Source organism: Balaenoptera musculus, chromosome 12 (assembly GCF_009873245.2).
Source record: "Balaenoptera musculus isolate JJ_BM4_2016_0621 chromosome 12, mBalMus1.pri.v3, whole genome shotgun sequence".
NCBI lineage: Eukaryota > Metazoa > Chordata > Mammalia > Artiodactyla > Balaenopteridae > Balaenoptera > Balaenoptera musculus.
In genome coordinates this window covers 73,866,077-73,893,823 of record NC_045796.1, presented here as the reverse complement: position 1 = coordinate 73,893,823, position 27,747 = coordinate 73,866,077, and the positions used below count along the sequence as shown (strand labels likewise).

The window sequence follows — 27,747 nt, the reverse complement described above, 5'->3', positions numbered from 1 at the left end:
CCTCTGATACACAGGATCTTCTTGTGCAACTTCTCAAAAATATACTCTTTGGACCTAGCGTTCCCATGGAAAAGGGTTCCATGATCATGTAAGACTCATAAATGGTAAGTGCTATACGTTCCTCTTAGCAAGTCATATTTACCTTTAGAATATTAAGGTGCTAAGCAGTATAGCAGTTAAAAATATCTACATATACAGTTTCACTGAGCCACTGATTCACAAATTTGTTTAATAACAAAATGGTCATAATAATAGGCAACAATAATTGCACAGTAAAAATCTCAAATAGTATTATTTGACTTTGGCATCATTTTCTCCCCTCCAAAATATCTATTAACATCTTTTCAAATATATTTTGGGAAATACATCCTGTAATTTTCCACCTTTGGTCAGACTCTCTCCTCTTCAACCATTTGCCCCCATTATCTTTCCATTTCTTCATTCTCAGATCAAATGCTACCTTCTCCATGAAATTTTCCTTAATTAGAAATGATCAGAAAGTTCCTTGTTTGTCTATCATAGGACATAGCCTGTGTACCTTCTAAAGCTTTTATGTAATTTGCCAGCTTCCAAGATTAAACACTGAGACTCTGGAAGCTAAAATTCTGTCTTCTTTATATTTTTATTTTTTATATCTCTAAGCAGAAAGTTTTACACACAGGAAGCCTAAGTGAATGCCTGTTGAAATGAATCTGAGACTAGGGATTGCATTCATTAAATACTTGTAGCAAGGGAAAATTAAGCCTTCAGTTTATAAGAAAAACTAAACACAACAAAGAGCTTGAGGTCACACTCTTTAAAATGCTTATGTGTGTCCCAAAGTTGTGGTATTGCAGAATGTTAAAGTATACCCATCCCAAAAGATGAGGAAATTAAGGCAGGCCCAGAGAGGACATGTCACTTGTCCTGCCAACGTAGCTAGTCAATGGAAAATCTGGGACTAGATTCCACGTCTGACTCCAATTCCATACTCTTCCCATTGTAAAATGTCAAATGCCCTCCTACAACTTCTAAGCGCCCCAAATGCTTCAGGTCAATATCAAATACCCTGACAATCACCCCAGCTATAGATGGGGGAATCACTCCTGTGGCTGTCCTACTTCAGAGTGCTGAAGTCCCACACCAGATAAGATTATTAAATTTAAGAAATGCATGTCTACAACTGCACCACGAAGCCCCATGCAACTTTTTCAATTAGAACATAGTATCATTACCTTAATCTTGTTCTAGGTTCCTACTACTCTTCTAGAACACATTTGCTGAGTTATATGTAAATTTAACTAATCATTTGCATATATTTATAAGCATCTAAAGAACTATTTAGGTAAGAATTTTGCTAAGAACAAAGCATTTCTAAACAATCTCCTATCCTAAAGTTCTGCTTTTGTTGCAGGTGTTTATAAACACAGACCAAATGGTTTCATCAAAGAGGTAAAAAGTAGCTGGTAAGCCAAGATGGATCTGGAGGTTTTACAGTGACTAAGTCAGTTACCCCAATGGGAAAAGGATGAGGTGAATAATATACAAATAGCTATTGGAATTAGGTCCAAAGACCAGGGAAAAGTAATGAAGCAGTAAACCTAAATGAGAGCTCACGATGGAGAATATTGGAAAAATAAAGTATTTGCAAAGGAGCCCTGCCTGTGCATCAAATATGGAAAAGAAAGGGAAGGGGGTCAGCCCAAAAAGCACCAAGATGGTTTGAAGCCATTAGTGAGTGCATGGTAATGGGGAAATAAACTAAGATGGGCTCAAGGGGCAGCCAATTAAGGCTGCTATTTGCAACCAGGAGGGAAAAAAGAGTAGGTATTGAAATTAGGTTTAAAGGCAGTAAGTAGCCAAGTTTAGGCTTTATTAGGTAGATAAAAAGAATGGATTAGTTACACTTACTTGGGGGTTTAAATGAGGTTTGATGTATAAGTCTAGAGTGCTAAGTAAATAAATCCACTTCCACCACTATTTTTGCTTCACTGGCAGTGGCTTTAGATGCTAGTCCTTTAAGACTAATACAAGGACACGTGGCAGACATAGCCCAGGGTTTTGAAGACAGACTGTTTTTGAATCCTAAGTCTAATACATCTTAGCTGTGCCTCACTGGGCAAGTAACCTTAGTTTCTATAAACAATGGGAAGCACAGCATTTCCACACAGAGATGATATGAAGATTCTATGATATAATGTATTAAAAAGCTTAGCACAAGCCTGATGCATAATAAAAGCTCAATCAGTGAGTTATAATTATTACTGTTAGATCACTAAAACCATAATATTTATCCTTAAACACTTTAAAGAGGAGGGGATTTATATCAAGCTTACAAAAAAAAAGAGTACATAATGCACAGAAAACACAAAAATATTAACCCCAAGGAAAACTGGGAATGGTCGTCCACAGTGTCCATATAAATCTTATTTGAACTTAGAGACAATTCTATTCAGAAAACTCAACTATGCCTGAAAAACTTTTCAGCATTAACTGGAACAACCTAGCATATAAAATGTCAGTTATGCCTCCCAATCTCTCCGTTTTGGCCTTATTGATTTAGAGACAAACTTTGTGATAAAATTAGTAAGGTTAAGCCACTTCACTGGTAAAGGTATTATTATTTTATGTTGCTAAAAGGAGAAAAATGATGGAAATAAGAGATGTTAAGGACTTTCTTAAAAATCCAAGAATCCACAGGACCTAGAATAAGCTTCTATATATTTATTTTTATGTAATTCCCTAAGATGTAAAGAAGAGTTTATGAGCCATGGATAACAGAAGAAAAAATTTTTATAGGTTTCTTACTGAAGACCTTACCCATGCAGGACTACTTACAAAGACATCATTTTCCGTATCAATCCCTTTCTGATGGAAATATTACAAAAATCACACGTATATTGGTTGAAACGGAAAGCTTAGAGTCCTGTGGGTAATTATATACTCTTAACAAACACACTTAACTATATATGACCTGCACAGGTGAGTAAATATTTGAGAAGTTGCAGAACTCCATTCTGATTGGACATGACAGAACATGTGACAGGCAGAGGAGAAGGCAGGGCTGGGGTGGTGAAACTGGAGCAGGCTGTGGAAGACCCCATATACTAATCCGAGGAGATAAAGGCTTTGGGTACATAAAAGAAAGCGGGGGAGGGATATGATTGGATGACCGGGCTGGCTGCAGAATACAGGCTGGACTAGAGAGTTCAAATAGGTTGAAGAAACACTTATAAACTTCACATGAAGAGTGACAAAGTCTTGAAGTAGGTTAACAGTAATTATAAAGAGAAAAGAAAGAATAGATATGAAGGAGATGTTAAAGGCAGAATGGACATGACTTCACAACTGGTTGGGTGTGCGGGGAGCAGGAAACAGTCGAAGGCCAGCTTTAGGATTTGAGCCTGGCTGACGAGCAGGATCGTAATGCCATTGACAGAGACACAAACAAGAGGAGCGTATGTTCACCAGGAATGTTAATGAGTTTCTTCTACCTTGGCCATACTGAATTTGGGATATGGGATCAATGAGATCTACGGCAGAGACAACCTAGACAAGATGGAGACATAAGCACAGAATATAAGTGAAAGGGAGGACTGGGAACGAAGACTTGAAAGGTTTTACTCAACAGAAATTAGAGTTTCTACCACGAGAGCGGATGAGCTTCGCAAAGGGGAAGAAGGAGTCGGGGAGAACACAGTTAGCAGGGTATAAGACAAAGCAGATGTGGCAGGAGAGGATGAGAAGAGGTCAAAAGAAAGAGGAAAGGGAAGAGGTCAAAGAGGTCAGAACAAAACCAGGAGAACGCCAAGGCACACACTTCCAAGAAGAAATGGTGAATAATGCTGGGTGCTAAAAATTGAGAAAAAGCAAATGATTTTGCTTAGCAGGTGACCACCTGAGATCTTTGGATCAGCAGTTTCAGTAGATGATCGGAGTAAAAGCATGAATGGCCATGTTAGAAAGAAGATCTCCTTAAGTGTGATACAGAAGCGAAAGACTTCCAATTCTAATTTTAATTTTGATAGGATCAAAATGTAAACTTCTATGTATCACAAGGCATAATAAACCAAGTTTAGAAGTAAGTTACAGGGTGGAAAATATATTTTCAACAGATAAAGAATTTATATATATATATGGCACAATCTATAAGAACTCCTAATACCAAAGACACACACACAAACACACAGACTCACAGACACCAGTTTAAGTAGGCAAAGGAATATGAACAGGCTATTCATGGAAGAAGCTCGAATGGCTAGTAAACATAAACAAAGATGTTCAACCACACAATCAGGGAAACACTCACTTAAAAAAGATATAATTCTGGGGCTTCCCTGGTGGCGCAGTGGTTGAGAGTCTGCCTGCCAATGCAGGGGACACAGGTTCGAGCCCTGGTCTGGGAAGATCCCACATGCCGTGGAGCAGCTGGGCCCGTGAGCCACAATTACTGAGCTTGCGCATCTGGAGCCTGTGCTCCGCAACAAGAGAGGCCGCGATAATGAGAGGCCCGCGCACCGTGATGAAGAGTGGCCCCCGCTTGCCGCAACTAGAGAAAGCCCTCGCACAGAAACAAAGACCCAACACAGCCACAAATAAATAAATTTAAAAAAAAAAAGCTTGCACTTAAAAAAAAAAAAAGATATAATTCTGTCAGATTGGCCAAAATTATTAAACCTAATGTAATCAAGTACTAGAACAGGTATGAGAAGTAAAAGTGCCAATTAGAATAGCCCCTAGGAGAAAAACTGGGCATTATCTAAGTATTAATATTTAATTTTTAATTTTAATTTTAATTTTAATTTTTTCCCAATGCAGAGGCCAACTGTGTTGGCATTTTCCTTGGGACTTTCACCAATTTTGATCGTATTTTGTCTTTCTTATAATATTTTGTCTTTAGCTTTACTTTGGATAAGGATCACCTGTGTCATTCTAGAACTTGTATTTGGTAATGCTTCTTTGTTTTTTTTTTATGTCCCTTCTGTCCTCAGGATGGAGAGAATGCATAAAGCTACTATCCATGTCAGGATTTCTTCTATTTATATCCTATTACAATAAAATTAGTGGCACTTTATTCATAAATAAAAAAAAAAAAATTAAAATGCTAGCAGTAAGGATCACTTCCGTTCTCCAACAAAAAGAACCAGGGCTTCTTTTATGGCTGATTCCAGGGCTGGGCTAGGGAAAGTATAAGATGACTCTGGAGCATTTTGTAGTATCAGAAAGTAGGAAGGTGATCAAAAATTAAAAGTATGAGGGCATGTCAAAGGACACAGGAAGCCAGCCAAAAAGGGCTCCCAATGTCCAAAGATGAAACAACTTGAGCAACAGAATAAATAGCAAATAAATAAATAAAATAAATAACATATTGTATAGCACAGGGAATAGGGCCAATTTTATAACTTTAAATGGAGTATATAAAAATACTGAATCACTATGTTGTACACCTGAAACTAACAGAATATTGTAAATCAACTTTAATTCAATTAAAAACACGTGACTCACAGGGACTTCCCTGGCAGTCCAGTGGTAAAGACTCTGTGCTTCTACTGTAGGGGGCACAGGTTCGATCCTTGGCCGGGGAACTAAGATCCCACACGCCACATGGCACACACAGCCAAAAAAAAAATTCACAAAGAAAATAAAATCATTCACGTTGTTGCACAGATCGGTAATTCATTCCTTTTTCATTGCTCAGTGGTATTCCACTACATGGCTATTACAATGTTTGTCCATTCATCTGCTGATGGACATTTGAGTTATTTCCAGTTTGGGGCTATTAAAAATAAAACTGCTATGAATATTAAAAAATAAATAAATAAATAACATAGTGTTGGTTTATAACCCAAGGTATGAAATAAAAATACATGAATACATCGGATAAAAATAAGAGGAAAAGAAACAAATCTTCCTTAAGTAAAAATTTCAAATAATATAAGTAGATACTAAGCCCTTCTAGGAGGTGGAGCTTATCTTCCCCCCTCCTCTTTGACTGTGGGCTGGACTTGGTGACTCGATTCCAAAGAAAAGAATATGGAAAGGGAAAAACAGTCACTTCACAGTGAGGAAGCCTGGCCAGCATTACTTTAGCCAGGTGACCAAGTTGAACATTGCCAGTTGATGGCTGTGGATTCCATGCACCCCCTGATATGATGTGATGTGATAGTATTCTTTTCAAAACCTATAACCTCAATCTAATCAAGAGAAAAAAATCAGACAAACCCAAACTAAGGGACATTCTACAAAATGCTTAACCAGTACTCCTCAAAACAGTCAAGGTCATGAAAAATAGGGAAAGTATGCAGAACTGCTATAGACCAGAGGAGACAAAGGAGATGCACCGAATCAATGCAACGTGGTATCATGGATTGGATCCTAGAATAGAAAGAGGACGTTTGGGAGACCTAGTGAAATCCAAATAAAGCCTAGAGTTTAGTTAACAGCAATGTACCAATGTTGGTTTCTTAGTTTTGACAGAGGTGTCATGGAAACGTAAGATAACATCAGGGGAAACTGAAAATGGATGAAAGGTATGTACACAAGAACCATCTGTACTATCTTTGCAACTTTTATATAAATCTAAAACTACTCCAATAAAAAAGTTTATTTTAAAAAATGTAAAATAAATATATTCCAGGAGCAGCAACTCCACTTCTTTCTATTCACTTGAAAGAAGTCCTTGCAGAGGTGCATAAAGATGTATGAACACGGTCTTCACTGCAGAATTGTTAGTATCGGGGAAAGATTTTAAATAATTGTAATAGAATGGCTTAAGAAATCATAAAATACCTACATGATGGAATATCAGACTGCAGTTGAAAAAATGAGATATATCCACATGCACTGAGAACATATAATGTCGAGAGAAAAAATAAACTGCAGAAGGATACTATATGACAAGAAAAAGAAAAAGAGAACACAAAGTATTTCTACGTATATTTCTGGGGCATACAGACACATATGTCTATGTTTAGATAAAGTCTGGCAAGATACACAGCAACCTGGCTACAGTGGTGACTTATGCGGGGGGAGGTGCTGGAATTGGAGATGGTGGCCAAGGAGATGTGAGCTTTACCCTACGATGCTGAAATTATTTCACAAGGACGAGAGCTTCATCATTTACCTGGGGAATTAGTAATGATTTATAAGGTGGGAAGACAATTTTCCTCTAACACAGGAGAGAAAATGGCTAGAGGAGGGTTCTGGCAGTTGACCTGGTGCGGTGGCACGAAGGCATCCCATGGAGACCAGCAGCATTGTTAGAGGCCCTTGGCCTGAAGCCCTGCCTGGGTCCCTGAGACAAGTACTTGCTGTCAGGTGGATGTCACAGAAGAAGCCAGCCTTAACAGTGGAGAGGCCAACAATGGAATGTTCAATTTATCTTGGTTTTCAACAGAGGTGCAAGCGCCCAGAGGGCTCCTACAGCCATATTAAAAAAAAAAAAAAGGCCTCCAAGTGATATTGAAAGAAACTGACTTCTTCCCTCTACTCCAGATGACCTTAGAATCGAAGGTTCATTTTTCACTCCCGATGCCTAGAATAAAAGCAGAACCAACCAAGACCATTGCAGTCGCTTTACATGACAAATGTCAAACTAAAACTCTCGCAGACTTGAAAAACTATGCATCTTTTCCTTTATACTTGTCCTCCCATGTTAGGTCAATAGATTTCCTTACAAAGTGGGATTACAAAAATCCTATGGAAAATTTAACTCCTCAGAGCATACATTTAAATAAGTGCCAAAGCTCCATTTTAAAGTATACAGCTTTCCTTAACATATTTTAAAGAGCTCATTTCCCATCAATCTGGTGTGCTTTAAAAGAACACTTTAGAAAAAATAAAATAAAAAAACAAACAAACAAACAAACAAAAAAAACAAAAGAACACTTTAGAAGCTTTAAATATGTAATTAAAAGTCAATTTCTTCTCTACCACAACTAAGTCTCAGTAAATGATTGGAAGCTATGGCCACTTTCCAACCCTTGATCTTCATTAAAACAGGCCACGTAGATTCTGTGGTCCATCGTCCTAATGATACAAGAAGAACACAACACTCTTTGCATTGAGACAACACAGTTTTAACCCTGATGAACCCAACTCTGCTTTCTGAGTTTACACTCAAGTAGATGATAAGCTGGAGAAAGTCACACTGAGGGGAAGATTCGTATCACCATAAATTCAGGATGGCAAACCTCAAATGGGCAATGAACAATGCCTAGTGATCTCTCACCTGCTCTCCAAATGATCATTTTTCATCTCCTTTATTCTCTTCCAACCTCCAACTGTCCGTGACCCCCACCTCTTTCCCTCGTGCCCCTTCCCCATCACGTCTATGTTACAGATAAAACAGAGGCCATCGGAAGATGAGTCTCTCATCTTTCCAAAACCTAACATGCAGACCTGTTCCATCCTCTTCAATTCTGATCTCCTTCTGTCCCGTCACAGAAAGGGAACCATCTGTGTTCCTAAGGCTGGCTGCTACATCTGAGCCCGAGGTACAGCCCTATCTTGTCAGAATCTTAGCTTACCAGGCATCACTTCTTTCTCCTCTCTCGTCAATTGCTTCTTCTCAACAGGTTCCTCCCTGTTGGCTTTTAAGTAGGCTCGAGGGGGCCCGACTGAACCTGCCTACCTTCAGTCAGCTCCCCACCCCCTTCCCATCCCTCCTACCCTTCAAAGTCAAACTTCTTGAAACGGTTGCCCATACTTGTTGACTTTGTTACTTCACCTCTCACATGTTCCAATCCAGTCCCCAGCCCTGTCACTTGACAAAACAACCCCAGTTAAGGTCTCTAATGACCTCTGTAATCTAAATCCAATGCACATCTACATTCAACCTCTTACCTGACCTCTCAGCAGCATCTGACCACTCCCTCCTTCTTAAAGTACTTTCTTCCCTAAGCGTCTATGAAACAGCACTCTGTAGCTTTCCTCCTTCCCCTCCAGCCACTCCTCTGTCTCCTTTCCAGGCTCATCCTCCTTTATCTGGCCCAGAAATGTGGTAGTTCTTCATGGCTCACTCCTTCCATCCTCTCTTCCTAAACTACAGAGGTGCAAGCACCCGGAGGGCTCCTGCAGCCATCTGGATTTAAAAAAAAAAAAAAAAAGCCCCCAAGTGATACTTCAGTTATGCCCTTGGCTTCAATTATGACCAATATGCAGATGACTCACACATTTACAAATCCAGCCCAAACCTTTCATCCGAACTCCAGGTCTATGTATTAACTTTGTATGTGCTATTTCCTCTTGAGTGGCTCAAATGTACCTCAGACTCAACATGTGTAAAACTGAACCTCACAATCTTCTCCCCAAACCTGATCTTCTTCTAAAGTTATCTATCCCAGTAAATAGTGGTTCATCCCCCAAATCCAATCAATCACCAAGTGCTGCAATATTACTTACTCTCAATTCTATCTTACCTACCATCACTCACTATAATCATTTCTCTTGAGTTTCTGCAATAACTTCCTATCTGATCTACCATATCCAACTGTTCTCTAGATGGCTGCCAGAATAATTTTTTGGAAGCATAAACTAAAACCACCTCGGGGCCTTCCCCAGAGGTCCAGTGGTTAAGACTCCGCGCCTCCACTGCAGGGGGTGCAGGTTCAATCCCTGGTCGGGGAACTAAGATCCTGAAGGCCGCACAGCAAGGCCAAGAATTGAAAAAATATATAAAAAATTGAAAAAAAAAAACCCACCTCACCCTTGTCTCTGGATAAAATTCTTACTGATCTTAGGATAAACACAAAGACAAAACTCTATACAGTGTCCGTTAGGATGCTGGGTTGGTCTGGCTCCTCCCGACCTCACCCTCATTCTCACTCTCTCCAGCCACCTTCACCTTCTTCCCATCCCCTGCACTCACCGTGCTCTCCCATCACAGGTCCTTTTGTACTGGCTTTTCCCCATTGCCTAGAGACTCTTCACACAGAGAGCAGTCAAGCAACAGTTCTGCATGGAATTCTCCATGGAATCTGGACCTGGCTGGTCTCCCTATAATTTTGCTCTCACAGCACCATTTATCTCTTTTTCATAGCACTGATCAGGTTACAACTTTGCATTTTCCACTAGACTCTGATAAGGTCTATTCTGCAAGGCATCAGATCTCTTTTAGCTCAATATTGCCCTCGCAGTACCTAGCATAGTGATATGCATTTAATAAGCATTTGTTGAATGAATGAATGACCATCTTCAACACCTCAGGTGGAAAACTTTTCTGTTTAATGTCCAAATTCAATGGAGTCTTGAAATCCAGTCTAGTTTCACTGAACACGCCTTCTTCCCTTTACACCTAAAATTACCTAAAACAGCCATGGAGGAGGAATCCCTAGCTCTAGCTTCGCCCCAACCCACCCTGTCTACGTAAAGCCGACAGGAGGCAGTGGCAACATCTACAGGCAATCAAGATGCTCACCAGGGGAGGAGACCTTCAAGATGGCGGAGGAGTAAGACGTGGAGATCACCTTCCTCCCCACAAATACATCAGGAACACATCTACATGTGGAACGACTCCTACAGAACACCTACTTAATGCTGGCAGAAGACCTCAGACCTCCCCAAAGGCAAGAAACTCCCCACGTACCTGGGTGGGGAAAAAGAAAAAGGAAAAACAGACACAAAAGAATAGGGATGAGACCCGCACCAGTGGGAGGGAGCCGTGAAGGAGGAAAGGTGTCCACACACTAGGAGCCCCTTCGCGGGCGGAGACTGCGGGTGGCGGAGGGGGGAAGCTTCGGAGCCACGGAGGAGGGCGCAGCCACAGGGGTGCGGAGGGCAAAGCGGAGAGATTCCCACACAGAGGATCAGTGCCGAGCAGCACTCAGCAGCCTGAGAGGCTTGTCTGCTCACCCGCCGGGGCGGGCGGGGCTGGGAGCTGAGGCTCGGATCCCAGGGAGAGGACTGGGGTTGGTGGCGTGAGCACAGCCTGAAGGGGGCTAGTGCACCACAGCTAGCCGGGAGGGAGTGCGGGAAAAGGTCTGGACCTGCTGAAGAGGCAAGAGACCATTGTTTCGGGATGCACGAGGAGAGGGGATTCAGAGCACCACCTAAACGAGCTCCAGAGACGGGCGTGAGCCGCGGCTATCAGCGCGGACACCAGAGACGGGCATGAGACGCTAAGGCTGCTGTTGCCGCCACCAAGAAGCCTGTGTGCGAGCACACGTCACTCTCCACACCACCCCTCCAGGGAGCCAGTGCAGCTCGCCACTGCCAGGCTCTCGTGATCCGGGGACAACTTCCCCGGGAGAACACACAGCGCGCCTCAGGCTGGTGCAACGTCACGACGCCTCTGACGCCGCAGGCTCGCCCCGCCTCCTCCGTACCCCTCCCTCCCCCCTGCCCGAGTGAGCCAGAGCCCCCGAATCAGCTGCTCCTTTAACCCCTTCCTGTCTGGGCGGGAACAGATGCCCTCAGGCGACCTACACGCAGAGGCGGGGTCACATCCAAAGCTGAACCCCGGGAGCTGTGCGAACAAAGAAGAGAAAGGGAAATCTCTCCCAGCAGCTTCAGGAGCAGTGGATTAAATCTCCACAATCAACTTGATGTGCTGCATCTGTGGAATACCTGAATAGACAACGAATCATCCCAAATTCAGGAGGTGGACTTCAGGAGCAAAGATATATATATTTTTTCCCTTTTTCTCTTTTTGTGAGTGTGTATGCGTATGCTTCTGTGTGAGATTTTATCTGTATAGCTTTCCTTTTACCATTTGTTGTAGGGGTCTGTCTGTCCGTTTTTTTTTCGTTTTTTGTTTCTTGGGTTTTTTTAGTATAGTTTTTACTGCTTATTATCATTGGTGGATTTGTTTTCTGATTGCTGGTTGCTCTCTTCTTTCTTTTCTTTTTTTAATTACTTCTTAATTTTTTTATTTTTAATAATTATTTTTTATTTTAATAACTTTATTTTATTTATTTATTTTTCTTTCTTTCTTTCTTTCTCCCTTTTCTTCTGAGCCAAGTGGCTGACAGGGTCTTAGTGCTCCGGCCGAGTGTCTGGCCTGAGCCTCTGAGGTGGGAGAGCTGAGTTCAGGATGCTGGTCCACCAGAGACCTCCGGGCCTCACATAATATTAAACAGCGAAAGCTCTCCCAGAGATCACCATCTCAACGCTAAGACCCAGCTCCACTCAATGACCGGCAAGCTCCAGTGCTGGACACCCCATGCCAAACAACTAGCAAGACAGGAACCCAACCCCACCCATTAGCAGAGAGGCTGCCTAAAATCATACTAAGTTCACAGACACCCCAAAACACACCACTAGACATGGTGTGGAGGTAATAAAAGGAAAAAGAAAAACCCAAACTCTTCAGACATGAAAGTTTAAGATAACTACTTCAGACCTGACTTATAAAGATACCCAACACATGATCAGAAAGCATAGAAAAGTGAAGAAACAATTTCACATACACATTCCCCTCCTTTCCTTTATCCAATCCTTGTTACCCCACCCCCCTGCCCTTTACCACCACAGGTCAGGACAATACTTATCTCACGTTCTTTCAGAAGAAAGAAACCGGACTGTCCCTCTAGAAAGCAATCCCAAGAGATGAACTACTTCTCATAGGAAACGTGCTTGATTGGAATCTCTAGGAAAAAACACTCACTCTTATTATAAGTCATGGTCTTATTTCCTGTATCTTCTTTAATGATTATAAATGAATTCGTGGATAATACAGGAATTCCCAATAAAATAGGCTTGAATTTAGGCCACTGTACTTAACACAGTCCACTCAGAACTGTGTGTGCTCAACTTGCTTCATCATGAAGAGTGGCCCCTCAAAGTCTTGGTGATAATATGGTATTAGCAGATAAAAAGTGTGAAAAGTCTTTTCCAAAGAAGCATTTATATTTTCCTAGAGGTACCTGATTATTTTCCTGTATTTTTAGATTAACTTTCTTTCAATGGATTCCTGTTCTAAGAAGCTAAGGTGAGGGACTTCTGAAAAAAATCACATTTGTATCCTTAAATTCTGACCTGTAAGATCAGATATGAACACAATATAAATCAGAAGTTTCTGCTACCAAAGTTACATATTAATATGTATAAATATTCACTGAGTGTAATAGAGTAAGCAGTATATTTTGAGGTGTAATCAAAATGCTGACACATTCTAAACTACCACAGTGACAGTTCTTGAGAAAGAGTAAACATTTATAGTGACATTTTCAGGTCCCCTAAAAGGGACTACAGGATATAATGACAAAGCACTGGATTTGGAATCATAACAACGTGGCTCTAATTGTGGCTTTATCACCAATTAACAAACTGACTAACTGTAGTCATTTCTTTTACTGCTTCTCAGTTTCCTCACTTATAAAATATAACATGTGTACATTCATTTCTGAAGTGTAAGTTTCTCCTACTCTGCAAAGTCAGTGTCCCTAATTGCAGTGCATGGACAATGTCACCATGTGACTCCTATGTGGGGACGCAGAAGACGCTCACTTGAGATGGTTTAATAAAGTACTCTTGAGGGGCTGGTGACACGTATCAATTCATTCATTCACTTGTTCATTCATGTATTTATTCTAGCATCGTATTCACACACTATCCACATAAGCTCATATGAAGTGTTTCAGCAGGTTATGCAATTAGTAAATAACAGGTCTTGGATGTTTTGTTGGATATAAAATTAGCATAAATTAACATTTGATTTATGTTTTTATCAATCAAAAGGACAAATTCCTCTAAATCTCAAAATCGCTTATTTTTATCTCCAAAGTATTTCAGGCAATGATAGTCTCTGGCGCATCAGGTGTAGAGCTTCAAAACTAAGCAGAGGGCTTCCCTGGTGGCGCAGTGGTTGAGAATCTGCCTGCTAATGCAGGGGACACGGGTTCAAGCCCTGGTCTGGGAAGACCCCACATGCTGCAGAGCAACTAGGCCCGTGAGCCACAACTACTGAGCCTGCGTGTCTGGAGGCTGTGCTCCACAACAAGAGAGGCCGCGATAGTGAGAGGCCCATGCACCGTGATGAGGAGTGGCCCCCGCTTGCCACAACTGGAGAAAGCCCTCGCACAGAAACGAAGACCCAACACAGCCAAAAATAAATAAATAAATAAATAAATTTTTTTTAAAAACCAAAAAAAACTAAGCAGAGTTTGGCAATGATTTCTTAGCTATGACACCAAAACCACAGGCAACGAAAGTGAAAATAGACAGATGGAACTGTATCAAACTTAAAGCTTTTGTGCATCAAAAAACACAGTCAGCGGAATAAAAAGGCAACCTATGGAATAAGAAAAAGTATTTGCAGATCATATGTCTGATGAGGGGTTAATATCAAAATACATAAAGAACTCCTACAATTCAACAACAAAAAAATCAAATAACTACATTAAAAAATGGGCAAAGAACTTGAACAGACATTTCTCCAAAGAAGATATACAAGTGGCCAAAAAGATGCTCAATATCACTAATCATCAGAGAAATGCAAATCAAAACCACAGTAAGATACCACCTCATATCCATTAGAATGGCTACTATAAAAAAAAAAAAAACAGAAAATAACAAAACATCCAAAAGAATTGAAAGCAGGGTCTCAGCTATTTGCACATCCAAGTTCATAGGAGAACTACTCATAATACCCAAGAGGTGGAAGCAACCCAAACGTCCATAGAGGAATGAATGGATAAACAAAAAGTGGTATATACATACAATGGAATAGTATTCAGCCTTAAAAAGGAAGGCAATCTTGTTACATGCTACAACATGGATGAACCTTGAGGACATTATGCTAAGTGAAATAAGTCAGTTACAAAATGACAAATACTATATGATTCCACCTACATGAAGTATCTAATGTAGTCAATGTGATGAACTGAATTGTGGCTCCCCCAAAATTCTTGTGCTGAATATGAATACAGTTAGGGCTCTAACCACCAATGTGACTGTATTTGGAGATAGGGCCTTTAAGGAAGTCCTTAAGTTAAATGAGGTCATAAGAATGGGGCCTTATCAGTCCTTATCAGAAGAAGAGACACAGAGATTTTTCTCTCTCTCTGTGCATGCGCAAAGAGAACAGGTCACGTGAGGACACGGCAAGATGGTAACCATTTACAAGCCAGGAAGAGAAACCAATCCTGATGGCACTTTGATCTTGGGACTTCTAGCCTCCAGAACTATAAGAAAATACATTTCTGTTGTTTAAACCATACAGTCTGTGGCATTTTGTTATGGCAGCCCTAGCAGATGAATGCAGTCAAACCCATAAAAACAGAAAATAGAATGGTGGTTACCACAGGCTGGGGGAAGGGGAAAACGGGTACAGTTTCAGATTTGCAAGATGAAAAAGTTCTGGAGATCTGTTTCACAACAATGTGAATATAAAGTTGACCCCTGAACAACATGAGTTTGAACTGCGTGGGTCTACTTATATGCAGATTTTTTTCAATAGTAAGTACTACAGTACTACGCGATCCGTGGTTGGTTGAATCCGTGAATATGGATACAGAGGAACCTCAAACACAGAGGGCTGATTATAAATTACAAGTGGATTTTTGACTGCACAGTTGGTTTTGTTCAAAGGGCAACTGCACTTAACATTTCTGAATTGTACACTGAAAAATGATTAAGATGCTAAATTTTATGTGATTTTTACCACAATAAAGAAAAATTAAGCAGAATTTCAAATTTCCTTCTGAAATAAAGAGGAAAAAGAGATTAAAAAATACTACTTCACAAATAGAAACAACTAGTAATACTATTTTATGCATAGGAAATGTATACGTGTGCAGTTTATATGTTTGTTTTTCTTTTTCATTAGCCCTATTGCATTTATGTTCTCCTTTTAAAGTCTTAAACTTATATACTGTAGACTATACATTAACATAGCCCACAGATTTCATTTTATTTTTTATTTATTTATTTATTTTTAAAAATACCTATTTATTTTAAAAAATACCTATTTTTTATTTTATTTTTTTATAAGATTTTTTTTAACATCTTTATTGGAGTATAATTGCTTTACAATGGTGTGTTTGCTTCTGCTTTATAACAAAGTGAATCAGTTATACATATACATATGTTCCCATATCTCTTCCCTCTTGCATCTCCCTTCCTCCCACCCTCCCTATCCCACCCCTCTAGGTGGTCACAAAGCACAGAGCTGATCTCCCTGTGCTATGCGGTTGCTTCCCACTAGCTACCTATTTTACGATATGTGTTTTTATTTCATTAGAAAAAGCAATAATGATGACTATCTTAAGGCAAAAACAATACTTCTGTTGTAGAACCAATATTTAGCCAACAGAGAGAAACCTACTTAGTTTATAAAATTTAATTGCTAAATTCTACTAAAATTAGGGGTGAATATAACATATCATCAGCATTTCCCTCAATACCTTTTGCAAGAAAATGCTGCTGTTAACAGTAGAATATAGAGCAGTTCTTATCAGTTCAAATTTTCCATATTCCTAAATCAGACATTGTATCTTTTGAAAAAGGTGGAAAGAACCACTACCAATATTAGGACTTATATAATTTATACAAAAGAGACTTCAGCTTAGCTTAAAATAAAAAAAAAAACCACTTATTTGCACTTAATGAATGCATTCCCCTAAGATCTCTTCTCTTAAAAATATGAAAACAAAGGACTTGATATCTATGAAATTCTTTGTCATTGTTTAACAAAAATACATCTATTCTTCACGTTTGCCCCCCCATAAAAGAGAGGAGTGTAGCAATAGTTACACTATATTTTACCACTTATCCTGTTTTATTCTAACCAAAGTTAACATGTGGGATTATAGATATTTTAACCCATGCCACAGTAAAATTTCCCTTATTTGCTGGCCTAAATACCATTTCAAGAAAAGTGTGGGTTGTGACCCCCAGAGGGAAAAGGTAGACACAGCCTGATTTCAGGAGATAATCTAGAACAGGGTATCTCAACTTTGGCACTACTGGCATTTGGGGCTGGATGATTCTTTGTTGTAAGGGCTCCAGTGCATTGCAGGATGTTTAAGAGTATCCCCAGCTCCACCTCCTACTAGATGACAGTGGTCCCTCAAGCTGTGACAACCAAAAATATCTCCAGACATTACCAAATGTCCCATGAGGGGCAAAGTTACCCCCAATCTAGAGACTATGAGGCAACAGGTGAATTACTGAATTAGCAGAATTAAACTGCAGAAGTGAACTTAAAAGAGTCCAAAGCTAAAAAGTTAATATTTAGGATCTAAACTTTGATGTGTAAACTAAAGAATGTGAGTTGTAAGATAACTCTGGCTGGGGGTGGGTAGGGTGAGGGGGATTAAATAAAAGACAATAGACTTCAAAATGTTGAGACGTGTCTATTGCTAGAAAGAACATTCTAAGAATATTACATGCCACGTTTTTGTATGTGCTCAAGGAAATAAAACCATAGTTACATTTGCTATTTTCCTCTTTTAGACTGCCATCTGGCAATCCACACTTCCACTAGGAAAAAAATTCTAGCTGATTGGACTAAAATAGTTAATATACCACCCCGTGTGCCAAAAATATGCCAGGGAGTCTACGGTTTGCTCTGTCATGCCCCAAAAGAAAGAAACTAATGTCCTTAAAAGACAAAAGTAAATAACTCACACGATGCTTACTCAACCTGCGAAATTTCCTCCCCACCTTTGGAGGACCCAGAGGCAAACAGCAGGAGGAGGAAAAACACAACAGAAGTAGGTTTATAGAACAGGCAAACTGAAGTAATAAATTCATTTACTGGATGTCCACTCATCCCCAAGACACATGGAGTTAAAAAATGTCCACTAATAAACACAGCAGAATACAATGGACTATATATTTATAGTCCATTACATCCTAGTGTCACAGGGATTTGTTAAAAATACATGAAATGATGGGACAGGTGCACTGTGTCCTTGTTAACACTCCTGAAGAAAGGCAGTGCAAAGATGCTTCACAAGAATGAATACAAGGTTCACCACCATAACTAAAGCTACAATCACTTCCTTTTTCATGACACCCAAAAGTTGTCAAAAAACGGGCACATCCAGACTAGTATCTCCTTTGAGTTCTCATTCACCAGTCCATAAAGGCAAGCTATGGTAACAAGAACAAACAGTCACCAATAGATGAACATTAATTATCAAATACAAGGACAAGCAGAAAACTATGTGTGATTCACTTCACAAATGTTTCATAGACGTAAATATAAATTGCATGTTTTGAGCACTTCTACAAGCACTCATCTAGATGGAGTAATGAGCAAGACCACCAAGGTCCTGGCTCACCTGGAGTTTACAGCCCAGTGCAGGAATTCCAGTAAAATCATCAAACATTTGGGAAAAGCAACACCATGAAAGGCAGTACCAAACACAATGGTTTTTTTTCTTTTTTCTTTTTTTCCAAAAGAGAAGAGTTAATATCCAAGGAACAAGAGTTAATAGAAAAAACAGAAGACTTTAAGTATAATTATGATTCTCACAGAGACTGAGGACAGATTATGACATTAGAGAAAATCTTGAATAAACACTTACATTTAGACACCTCTGAAAGAAATCTTAGAAATCAAGGATAAAGAGAAAATTCTAAAGGTTTTCAGAGAGACAAAATAGGTACAAGACATTTTCAGATATTCAAGGATTGACTACAGTCCAAGTTTAAAAGAGCTATTAGACTTTATCAAATCAAACAATTGGAACAAAGGATCATGAGTTTAAAAAAATTGTAAAAATATACATACAATATAATACTATTTGTAAATATTTTTAAAACCATCAAGCAATCCTGTATGTTTTTATGGAAACAGACTTACACAATAAAAACATAAAAACATTTATGGTCATAATGCACGAGTATAAGTAAGAAGTAAGCAAAAGGGGTAGAGCTTTGGCTTGATACTTCTTTAAGAAGAGACAACCACCATCATCAGGATCACAAAGGGAGAGAGTGCATTCGGGAGGGAGCAAGAGAGTGAATGTGAAACCCTGTTAAGAGTCGTTTCTTGTTTTGGTGAAGACAATGGATACTAGATAAATCTAGATATTGACAGCTTTGAAAAAAAAGTATAAGGATATGTATTAAAAATTTAAGGTTAACCATTAAAAATCATTTTGAAATAGATTTTTTTTTTACTTTCAAATCATTACAGGAAAGAAATGACACAGAGAAGCCAACCAATGTAAAAGTTAGCAGACTAAGTTCAACTACATCAATAATCACAATAAATGTAAATTAATTAAGTTTACTATTAAAATAAACAGACTGTCACATTGGAGTTTTAAAATATCCAGCTACATGTTGTTTACAAGGTTGATGTTAATAAGATATATACCTAAGATAAAATAACACACAACTGAAAAAACACAATTGGAAAAAGATCAATAATTTTTTAAAAAGGAAAGTAAATTTAGCAATAATAACATCAGATAAATTAGAATTAAAGAAAAATAACATAAAATGAAAGGAGAGAAAAATCTTATTGATAAAATACACAATTAGTCAAGTCGTTATGGCACAAACCTTTCAAGTACCTAATTACATAGCTTAAAATATATAATGCGAAAAGAGGCATCAAAACCAGAAGAAAATGACTTTTCCATAATCACAGTGTGAGATTTAACATACCCTTCTCAAAATATCCACGTTTCAAATAAATAAGAAGAATAAAAAGTTTTAATAAATTTGACTATATAAATCTAAATACATAAAGGTACACACCACACACACACAACCCTCAACAAAGTCCCCAAAGCATCAAATACATAAGCCATATTCTCTGATCATGCTTCAATAAAACACAAGGAGAGTCAACTGAATCTGTTTCGTTTAGACTGGCATCAGATGGGCAAAAACCTACGTAGCAGCTTGGGTGAGGGTGTAGGGAAATGGGCATTTATAGAAACTTTATGTGGGAGTATAAATTTGCAATGCCTTTTTGCAAAATAATTTGATATTACCTATTAAATTTTAAATGTTACACCCTTTGACTTAGTAATTCTACTTTTAGAAATACCTCATAAAAAAGTACACATAATTGCAAAATAAATGTACAACATACAGTGGAATACTAATTATAGCAGCAAAAAAGTAATAACCCAAATATCCATCAACAGAAAAATGGTTAAATTACTTACAGTATATCCATTTCATAAAATGTCAAGCACTGACATGGAAAGAATCTCCAAGACACAGTGTGTTGTTGTTTTGTTTTTTGTTTTTTTAAGTGTAAAAAAATACACATGCATCATGCAAATTATGTTAAAATGCAAAATAGAAAAAAAGTGGAAAAATTCACAACATACTTTTTTCTTCTGGAGAGAGACATGATGGAGAACTTTCACAGTTTACTTTATGTAAGTCTCTACTGTTTGAATATTTTATGACTTGAACTGCTTGCATAATTCAAAGAAAAGAAAAGACAAGCAATAATTTTTTAAAATTTCTTATTTACTTCCCAGAAGAAGACTGGGATCTTTCTGTTCTTAGTACAAATTTGATCAAACCCATCAGAGAGTACAGGACAAGTATAAACTTCCAATCTGTTTAAATAAGAACATTTTCTGTTCCCTCTGCCAAGAATGCTCTTCCTCAGATATGGCTCACTCCCTCACTGCCTTCAAGTTTTCCACTTAAATATCATTTTATCTGAGGAACCTTCTCTGACTTTTCAGTACAAAATGCCAACCTCCTACACCCTACTAACTTGCTTTACATTTCACACCTGTGTCTCAGTGTCCTTGTCTTTAAAATGGGGTGATAAGTGTACCTACCCCACAGGGTTGTTGTTGGGCTTAAAGGAGCGAGAAGCCCTCAGATGAGCGCCTGACTTACAGGAAGAGCCATATCAGTCTTTGATGTTTTGTCTGTTTTGTTTATGGCCTGCCTTCTTTCTCCCTATGAGGATGACAACCCCAGGAGGCAGGGGCTGCGTTTTGTTCACAGCTGTATCCCAAATGCCTGGAAAGTGTTTATCAGTAAATAGTCATAGCTGTTGAAGCCTGATTTAGTCCTGCAGCTATATGTACAGAAAGCTGAGATTACAAAAAAAAAAAAAAAAAAAAAAAAAACCAATTATTTTCAGTAAAAGCATGCTTTCTGCACATTAGCATGAACAACCTGTAATGATTCAACCCATTTTTAAAGCACAATGGGTAGCAGTATGATTGCCAGAAGCATCAAGTAGGGAAGTGGTACAGTCCCATTTAATTCCTTAATTTCTTAACACCAGTGTGGCAACAGAAACGAAAACAAATGTGGAGGGAGAAAACCAAAGCATGACTTACTCTGCATTCCTGCTTTTGATGCATGGCTGGTAGAGGACCTTGACAGCATTCCAGGCAGAACTGGAATCGGCCTTCAATAAGTCTTCCAACAGAGGGAATTTTTTGATACTTGTGGAACTTTCCAAAGCTTCAATCACCAAACTGTCTGAGTTTAAAAGCCATAGCTAAAGACATGGAGAGAGAAGTCCAAGTACAAGAATATCACAACCCTATTCATACCTCATACCACCACTCAAAAAAACAAAAACAAAACCATAAAAAAAAAGACAAAACTATAAAACACCAGAAAAAATATCACATATATAACTTTTAAGTAGGGTAAGCCTCTCAAAGTATAACCTTTGGTAGAGCCACTGACAACATAAAGTTTTTAAAGAAAAGACAACTGATTAGGAGAAAATACTTAATACATACAAAGTTATGATCCATAATATATAGAGCTCCTGGCAATCAATAAGGGAAAAAAACCCCAACAAAACAGCCCAAGAGAAATACAGGCGAAGAATATGAACAGAATTGAACAGAATATAAACAGAAGAAATAAGCAATAAATATATAAAAATGTTAACACAACTAGTAATAAGGAAATGCAAAATTTTGTGCCACCCCTTTTCACTTATCAGATTGGCAAATACAAAAAGACTGATAACAGTCAGCTCAGAAGAGGGGTTTGGAGCAGGTACTGCCACATGTTGCTCATGGAAGACTGTTTTGGGATTTGGACACAGGTGATTCACTGAGGAAATGCTCTCAGGAGAAAGGGAGGGAGGTCAAGAAGATAAGGCAGGGTAGCCAACAATGTGGACTCAGCCTGATCTCACAGGGAGCTCTGAAGCCTGAATTCCACCTACAGAGTCTGTCCCATCTTGAGACAGGAGATGGCAGGTTTTGTAGCCCAGGGTCGGGTCATCGGCACTGGGCTGAGTAGGGCAGGGGTGGGGGACGGCGGAGGACAGGAAACTCCCGGGCCAGGCAGCATCTGTCAGGATGGGACAAGTCTCTGGAGAAGAGGATGACTGTGAGCTGTGAGCAGGCAACATTCTCAGCAATGGGAAAGGGGGGGACCAGCTGAGGAGAGGGGACATGGGGGGGGGGGCACCAAGAAGGTCTATAAGGGATAAAGGATGTTCATAAGGGATAAATTAGTCCAACTTTTTACAGGTGATAATTATCAGAGTTTAAAATGCACAAATTCCTATACTGCATAAGATGAGAAAGATCTGTTTCTGAAGTACTAAAATACATGTGCAAAGATGATTTTCCCTGCAGCACTGTCTTTACCGGCCATACAGTGGAGTTCTACTCATTAGTAAGAGTCCAATCCATATTTACGCTAACAAGAAACAAGCCTCATGATACCTGGTTGTGTGAAGAATGCATGTTGAAGAACGATGCTAATCACATCATTATGTTATTTTTACAAATACCTGTGGGCGTATGTACATAGAAGTGTAAACAGGGAAAAGAATGATGAAGTACACATGTCAGACTGTTAATGATTACCTCTGGATGGTATGACACAGCGGGGCAGAAGAGGGGACAAGACAGGGGAACTACCACTTCTTTTATGTTCTTCATGTTTTCAGAATGTATTTCAAGAATGTATTACTTTTATAAAAAAGAAAAAAATTTTAATTTAAATATACATTAGCAGTAAGTTTAAAAAGTTCCTACTCCTGATTTTCAACTTGAAAACTTTGCAATAGAAGGAAATTAAGGGAATTCCCTGGTGGCCCAGTGGATAGGACTCCGTACTTCCACGTGCAGAGGGCACGGGTTGGATCCCTGGTCAGGGAACTAAGACCCCGCAAGGTGCGCGGTATGGCCGAAAAAAAAGGTGAAAAAAAAAAATAAGACTGATTTCAGACTAGGACTGTGAGGTATACTTAGTATCAACCTGAGTTAGAAAATATTTTAGCTTTGAATAGAAATTATGTGGAATTAGAGAAGCATGTGGTCCCTGTGACGGATGGACAGACACAGAGCAACACCTAATAACCACCTCAATCCCTCTCTCCTTTTAGCTACCGTGCTCCCTTATTAGCTTGCGAGGTCCTCAATGGCATTTTGGTTCTATCTTGAGCACCCAGGACAGTGTCTTTCAAATAAGAAGTGCTCAATATATGTTTACTGGTTGAATAAAACAGGCGTGGAGGCAGAGAAGAGACGGGGGCCCTCGATCTTGGATTTTCACATTATGTCCCCAATTGTTTTCTGCAGAATGCTATTTTTGACAGGAGCAGTTTAATATTAAATGCTTGTGGTACGTGTAGGGGATGATTCTGCTAACTGCGGAGCCTTTTCTCCAAAACTTGCTACTACTTCTCAAACATCCAAGTGCTGAAATCAGGATCTCAAAGAGATCTCTGCACTCCCATGTTCGCTGCAGCACTGTTTACAATAGCCAAGATGCAGAAACAATCTAACTGTCCACCAGTGATGAATGGATGAAGAAAATGTGGTACATACACCCTATGGAATATTATTTAGCCTGTAAAAAGAAAGAAATCTTGTAATATGCAACAGTACAGATGAACCTCAAGGACATTATGATAAATAAGACAAGTCAGACACAGCAGGATAACACTACATGATTCCACTTACATGAAGAATCTAAAATAGTCTAACTCATAGAAGCAGAAAGTAGAATGCTGGTTGCCAGGCACTGTGGGGAGGGAAGAATGGGGAGTTGTTAATCAAAGGGTATAAAGTTTTAGTTGGGCAAGGTGAGTAAGTTCTAGAGACCGGTTCTACAACACTGTGCCTATAACTAACAATGCTGTATTGTGCACTGAAAAATCTGTAAAGAGGGTAGATCACGTTAGGTGTTCTTACCACACACACACAAAACAATAAAAACAAAAACAGGAGCAACAGAACGTATTTTAACCATAAGAGTATCAAATGGGGAAAAAAGTGAGAAAGACAGAATTGTGTTACACTGACCAAGAAAGCCATTAAAAACTAAGAGTAGAAAAACTTCATCTTGTGGCATGAGCTTCTACAGAGGGATCAGGTTGCAGTTGTCTCTAAATCCCTAGTACCTAGCATGCAGAGGCACTTAAATCACTTGTTCAATTAAGGGGATTTGATTTGTGAATTAAACTGAGATTAAAAACTCAATTTTTCATCATTTATTTTCTAGACCCGAGAATTAAGAAAAAAGAATGACAAAAACCAAAGAATTTCTGAGACCCTGGATTACTAGGCTACAAAGAGCTGGGTGAAATCATTTCTTACCAAGATGTACGTTTTGCCGTTGTGTCCTTGAAGAGTGAATCTAAAAGTGCTTCTAGCAGAGGAGAGTTCCACCAGGCACTGGGCAATAACACTCTGTACAAACTGAGACCTGTTTGAACACAAACGAGTTTTCACAATGTGCCTCTAGTAATAACTCTACCTGGCAGGATGAGCCAAAAATACCCACAGGGCACCTGTAAGGCAGAGGTGGGTGCATGCTGGACTTTTCTATATGCTGCCCATCCCCTCACAACCTATGCTAATTTTAATCTACTGTAATGTATTTGCGTTTGCACCAGTCTTCCTATAACCCATTCTTTGATCCTTAATACATTTTCCACCCCAAACCTAACTATTCCCCCCACTAAAGAAAAAAATACTGTTAGACAAGTCAATAATCCATTTGTGCTGTGGCACATTCAACAGTGCATAACTAAGTTAAAAAAGAAGGTAAGAAATTTCCTCCCAAACGTTGGACAGTATTATCTCCAATGTTTTCCATCTGTATCCCCTCAGAGGGTCAGATCTGAGGTACAGAATCAAAGTATTTATAGGAGGATAAAGTTCAAGGTTATATTCAGAGAGCCCTAATTTTTAGACATCAATAAATTAGCTGAAATAAAGACATACTACAGTTAACTTTCATTTGCAAGACTAAAAAGATTCTAAGAAAAGAAACACTAATGGATTGAGTGGCTAAGTAACATTCTTTTTAAAAACACACAAGTCATTTGAAAACTAACCCATGTTTCAAGTAAGTTAAATTAAAACCAGAAATAATTACTCAAAAACCTATTGATGATTATATTATAAAACCTAGGGTATCTAGCACATAAAAAGAAACACAAAAAAACTTTCAGAACTAGAAGATTTATAAGAGCACATTTGTCTATACCATTATGGAAGCAAACCATAAATAAATCCTCAAATCTTTCATATCTGTGGTTTGGTTCCACTACCTAAAAACCTTTCCAAAGACGTTTATCTTTCCTTTCCAAACAAAGAGGGGTATAAATAAAAATGAATTCCCAAATAACCACTTACAATAAATAGTTATAATTAATAATTCCCAAATACCTATCTTTCCTTACATGTGAAATTACAGAACACACTTAATTAGCTATTTGTACCTTGGTATGATGGGGAAATTTCTTTCAGATGGCTGGATAATTATCTCTGTCATATAAAACTTAGTGGTTTCTAGAAACAAAAAATAAGAATATTAAAAGATCTCCCCAATACATTAATATTTCTGTTGTGGACACGCTAGTTTCAAATTAAGACATTCCAAACCAAATATTCGTTACACTGGTACAGTTACCATTTAGTAAAACTTTTCCAAAGATGACTTAGTGTCAGAAGACAAAGCAATGATGACTACAAGGAGACAGTCTGAGACTTCAGATAACGCCGCGTTGTTTTAGCAGAGCACGTGGCCAGGTGAGCCTGGTGCAGTAAGACTCTGCTCACATGTAAGCAAGGTTATAGTAACTCGTCACATCACAGCCATAGCCCACTCACCTAAAAGTTAGTCACCTGGTTTCCTCATTTCTACAGAGTAGCCACAAAACTAGGAGTCACTGAAAAAGGCTTCTTAATCACAGTATTCTAAAGCCCATGAACAGAAGCTGCGAACCTCACGTTAATATTTACCCAGAATCTCACTGAGTCGATTAATGTGCAATTGTTACCAAATCTGGTTATCTGAGCCCTTCATTTACAGAAAAATTTAAACAGTAAACTGAATATTTAATAGAACTGAATATAAACATAACCATTTTGGATTTTTTTAAAAATCCATGAAAAACGTTCACCCACTAGTAATGAAATGGAAATTAAAATATTTTTCAGCATCAAATAAATAACATATTTTTGAATGATAAAGTGCAGCAGCAATGAAGATATGGAGAATTGGATACACCTACTCACATTCTGCTGTCAGGAGTGCAAATAATAAATTTCTGGAAAGCCATTTGGTGAAGGCCTTAAAAGTGTTTATATATTTTGACACCATAATTAAATGCCTAAAAATTTATCTCAAAGAATTACTCACAGATATCTGTAACATTTATCTATTAAGGTGCTTATAATATTAATAGAAAAATACTGAAATTTCTAAAAATTGCGGATGGTTGGATTAAATAAACAACTATACATTTAGGCAAGAGAATTATATACAGTCATTAAAAATGCTGTGCTAACAATTTTTTAATTGTTTTAATAAGATGGCAAGTTGTTCCTTGTAGATTTTCTATAAATGTTTACAACTGCTCAGTATAACACACAGAAAAAGGCAAAAAAACAAATTTAAAAGTTTAACAGATTATTATATATCTAGAGTCATGATGATGAATTTATACATTTCCCCTTGAAGTCCAATTTTTCACTTTACTATTCTGAAGTCATGTTATTAGATGCAGAATTGAACCTTTTAACATTATAAAGTGATCCCTTTTGTCCCAGCTGTTGTTAAACTATAATTTAATTCCATAATTTTAATCCCACAAGGTATTATTGATTTACACAGTTAACATTCATTTAGTGTCACCCACATATTTACCACTTTCTTTACCAATCCTTCTTGAACTTAGACTTTCTATCTGGGATCATTTTCTTTTACTTAATATACAGGTAAAATTTTTTTTCATAAGAAACCAGACCATTAGAATTGAATTATCCTAGCTTTTGTTTGACAGAGAATATATTTATCTTTGTCTTGATTCTTTCATATCAGGACATTTTCTCCTGATATAAAATCCTAGGTTAGCAGTGTTTAACCTTTGTGCACACTGTCATTCCACTTCATTCCACTGTCTTCAAACCTCCATTTCTGCTGTTCCTTTGAAGATGATGTCATTTTTCCTCGGTCACTTTTAAGATTTTCTTTTCTTTTTTTTATTTTTCTGCAGTATCCCTGATGTGTCTAGCTATAGACTTCTTTTTATTTCTCTTACTTGGGCCTCATCTAAGTAGAATTCTTTGGACTTCAAACTACAAACTGTTGTTCTTTGTCATTTTTGCAAAATTCTCAGCAACTATCTCTTCAAATATTGCCTATGCTCTATTCTATTTCTCTTTTCCTTCTAGAAGTCTGATTAAACATACATTAGATCTCCTCTGTGTTTTATGTCTCTTACCCTCTCTTCTATATTTTTTACCTTCTTGTGTCTCTGTGCTGGATTACAGATTTTTCTTCTCATCTATCTTCTGTTCATTAACTCATTCTCCACTTTGTACCTAACCTGCTGTTAAACTACCCACTGAGTTTTAAATTTCAATTATATTTTTTAGAAATTTTTTAGAAATT

The 27,747-nt window shown here is 38.4% G+C and overlaps 1 protein-coding gene across 2 annotated transcripts in view; it reads right to left on the bottom strand.

Moving 5' to 3' along the window:
• UBE3D (ubiquitin protein ligase E3D) overlaps positions 1–27,747 on the bottom strand; it is a 145,653-nt gene that overhangs the window by 82,083 nt on the left and 35,823 nt on the right. For both annotated transcript variants that reach the window (XM_036871954.1, XM_036871955.1), the window contains exons 6-8: positions 25,571–25,640; positions 24,441–24,549; positions 21,201–21,364 (exon numbers count right to left, since the gene is read on the bottom strand). In XM_036871954.1, the coding sequence (XP_036727849.1) occupies positions 21,201–21,364; positions 24,441–24,549; positions 25,571–25,640 (343 nt within the window). The remainder of the gene's footprint in view (positions 1–21,200; positions 21,365–24,440; positions 24,550–25,570; positions 25,641–27,747) is intronic.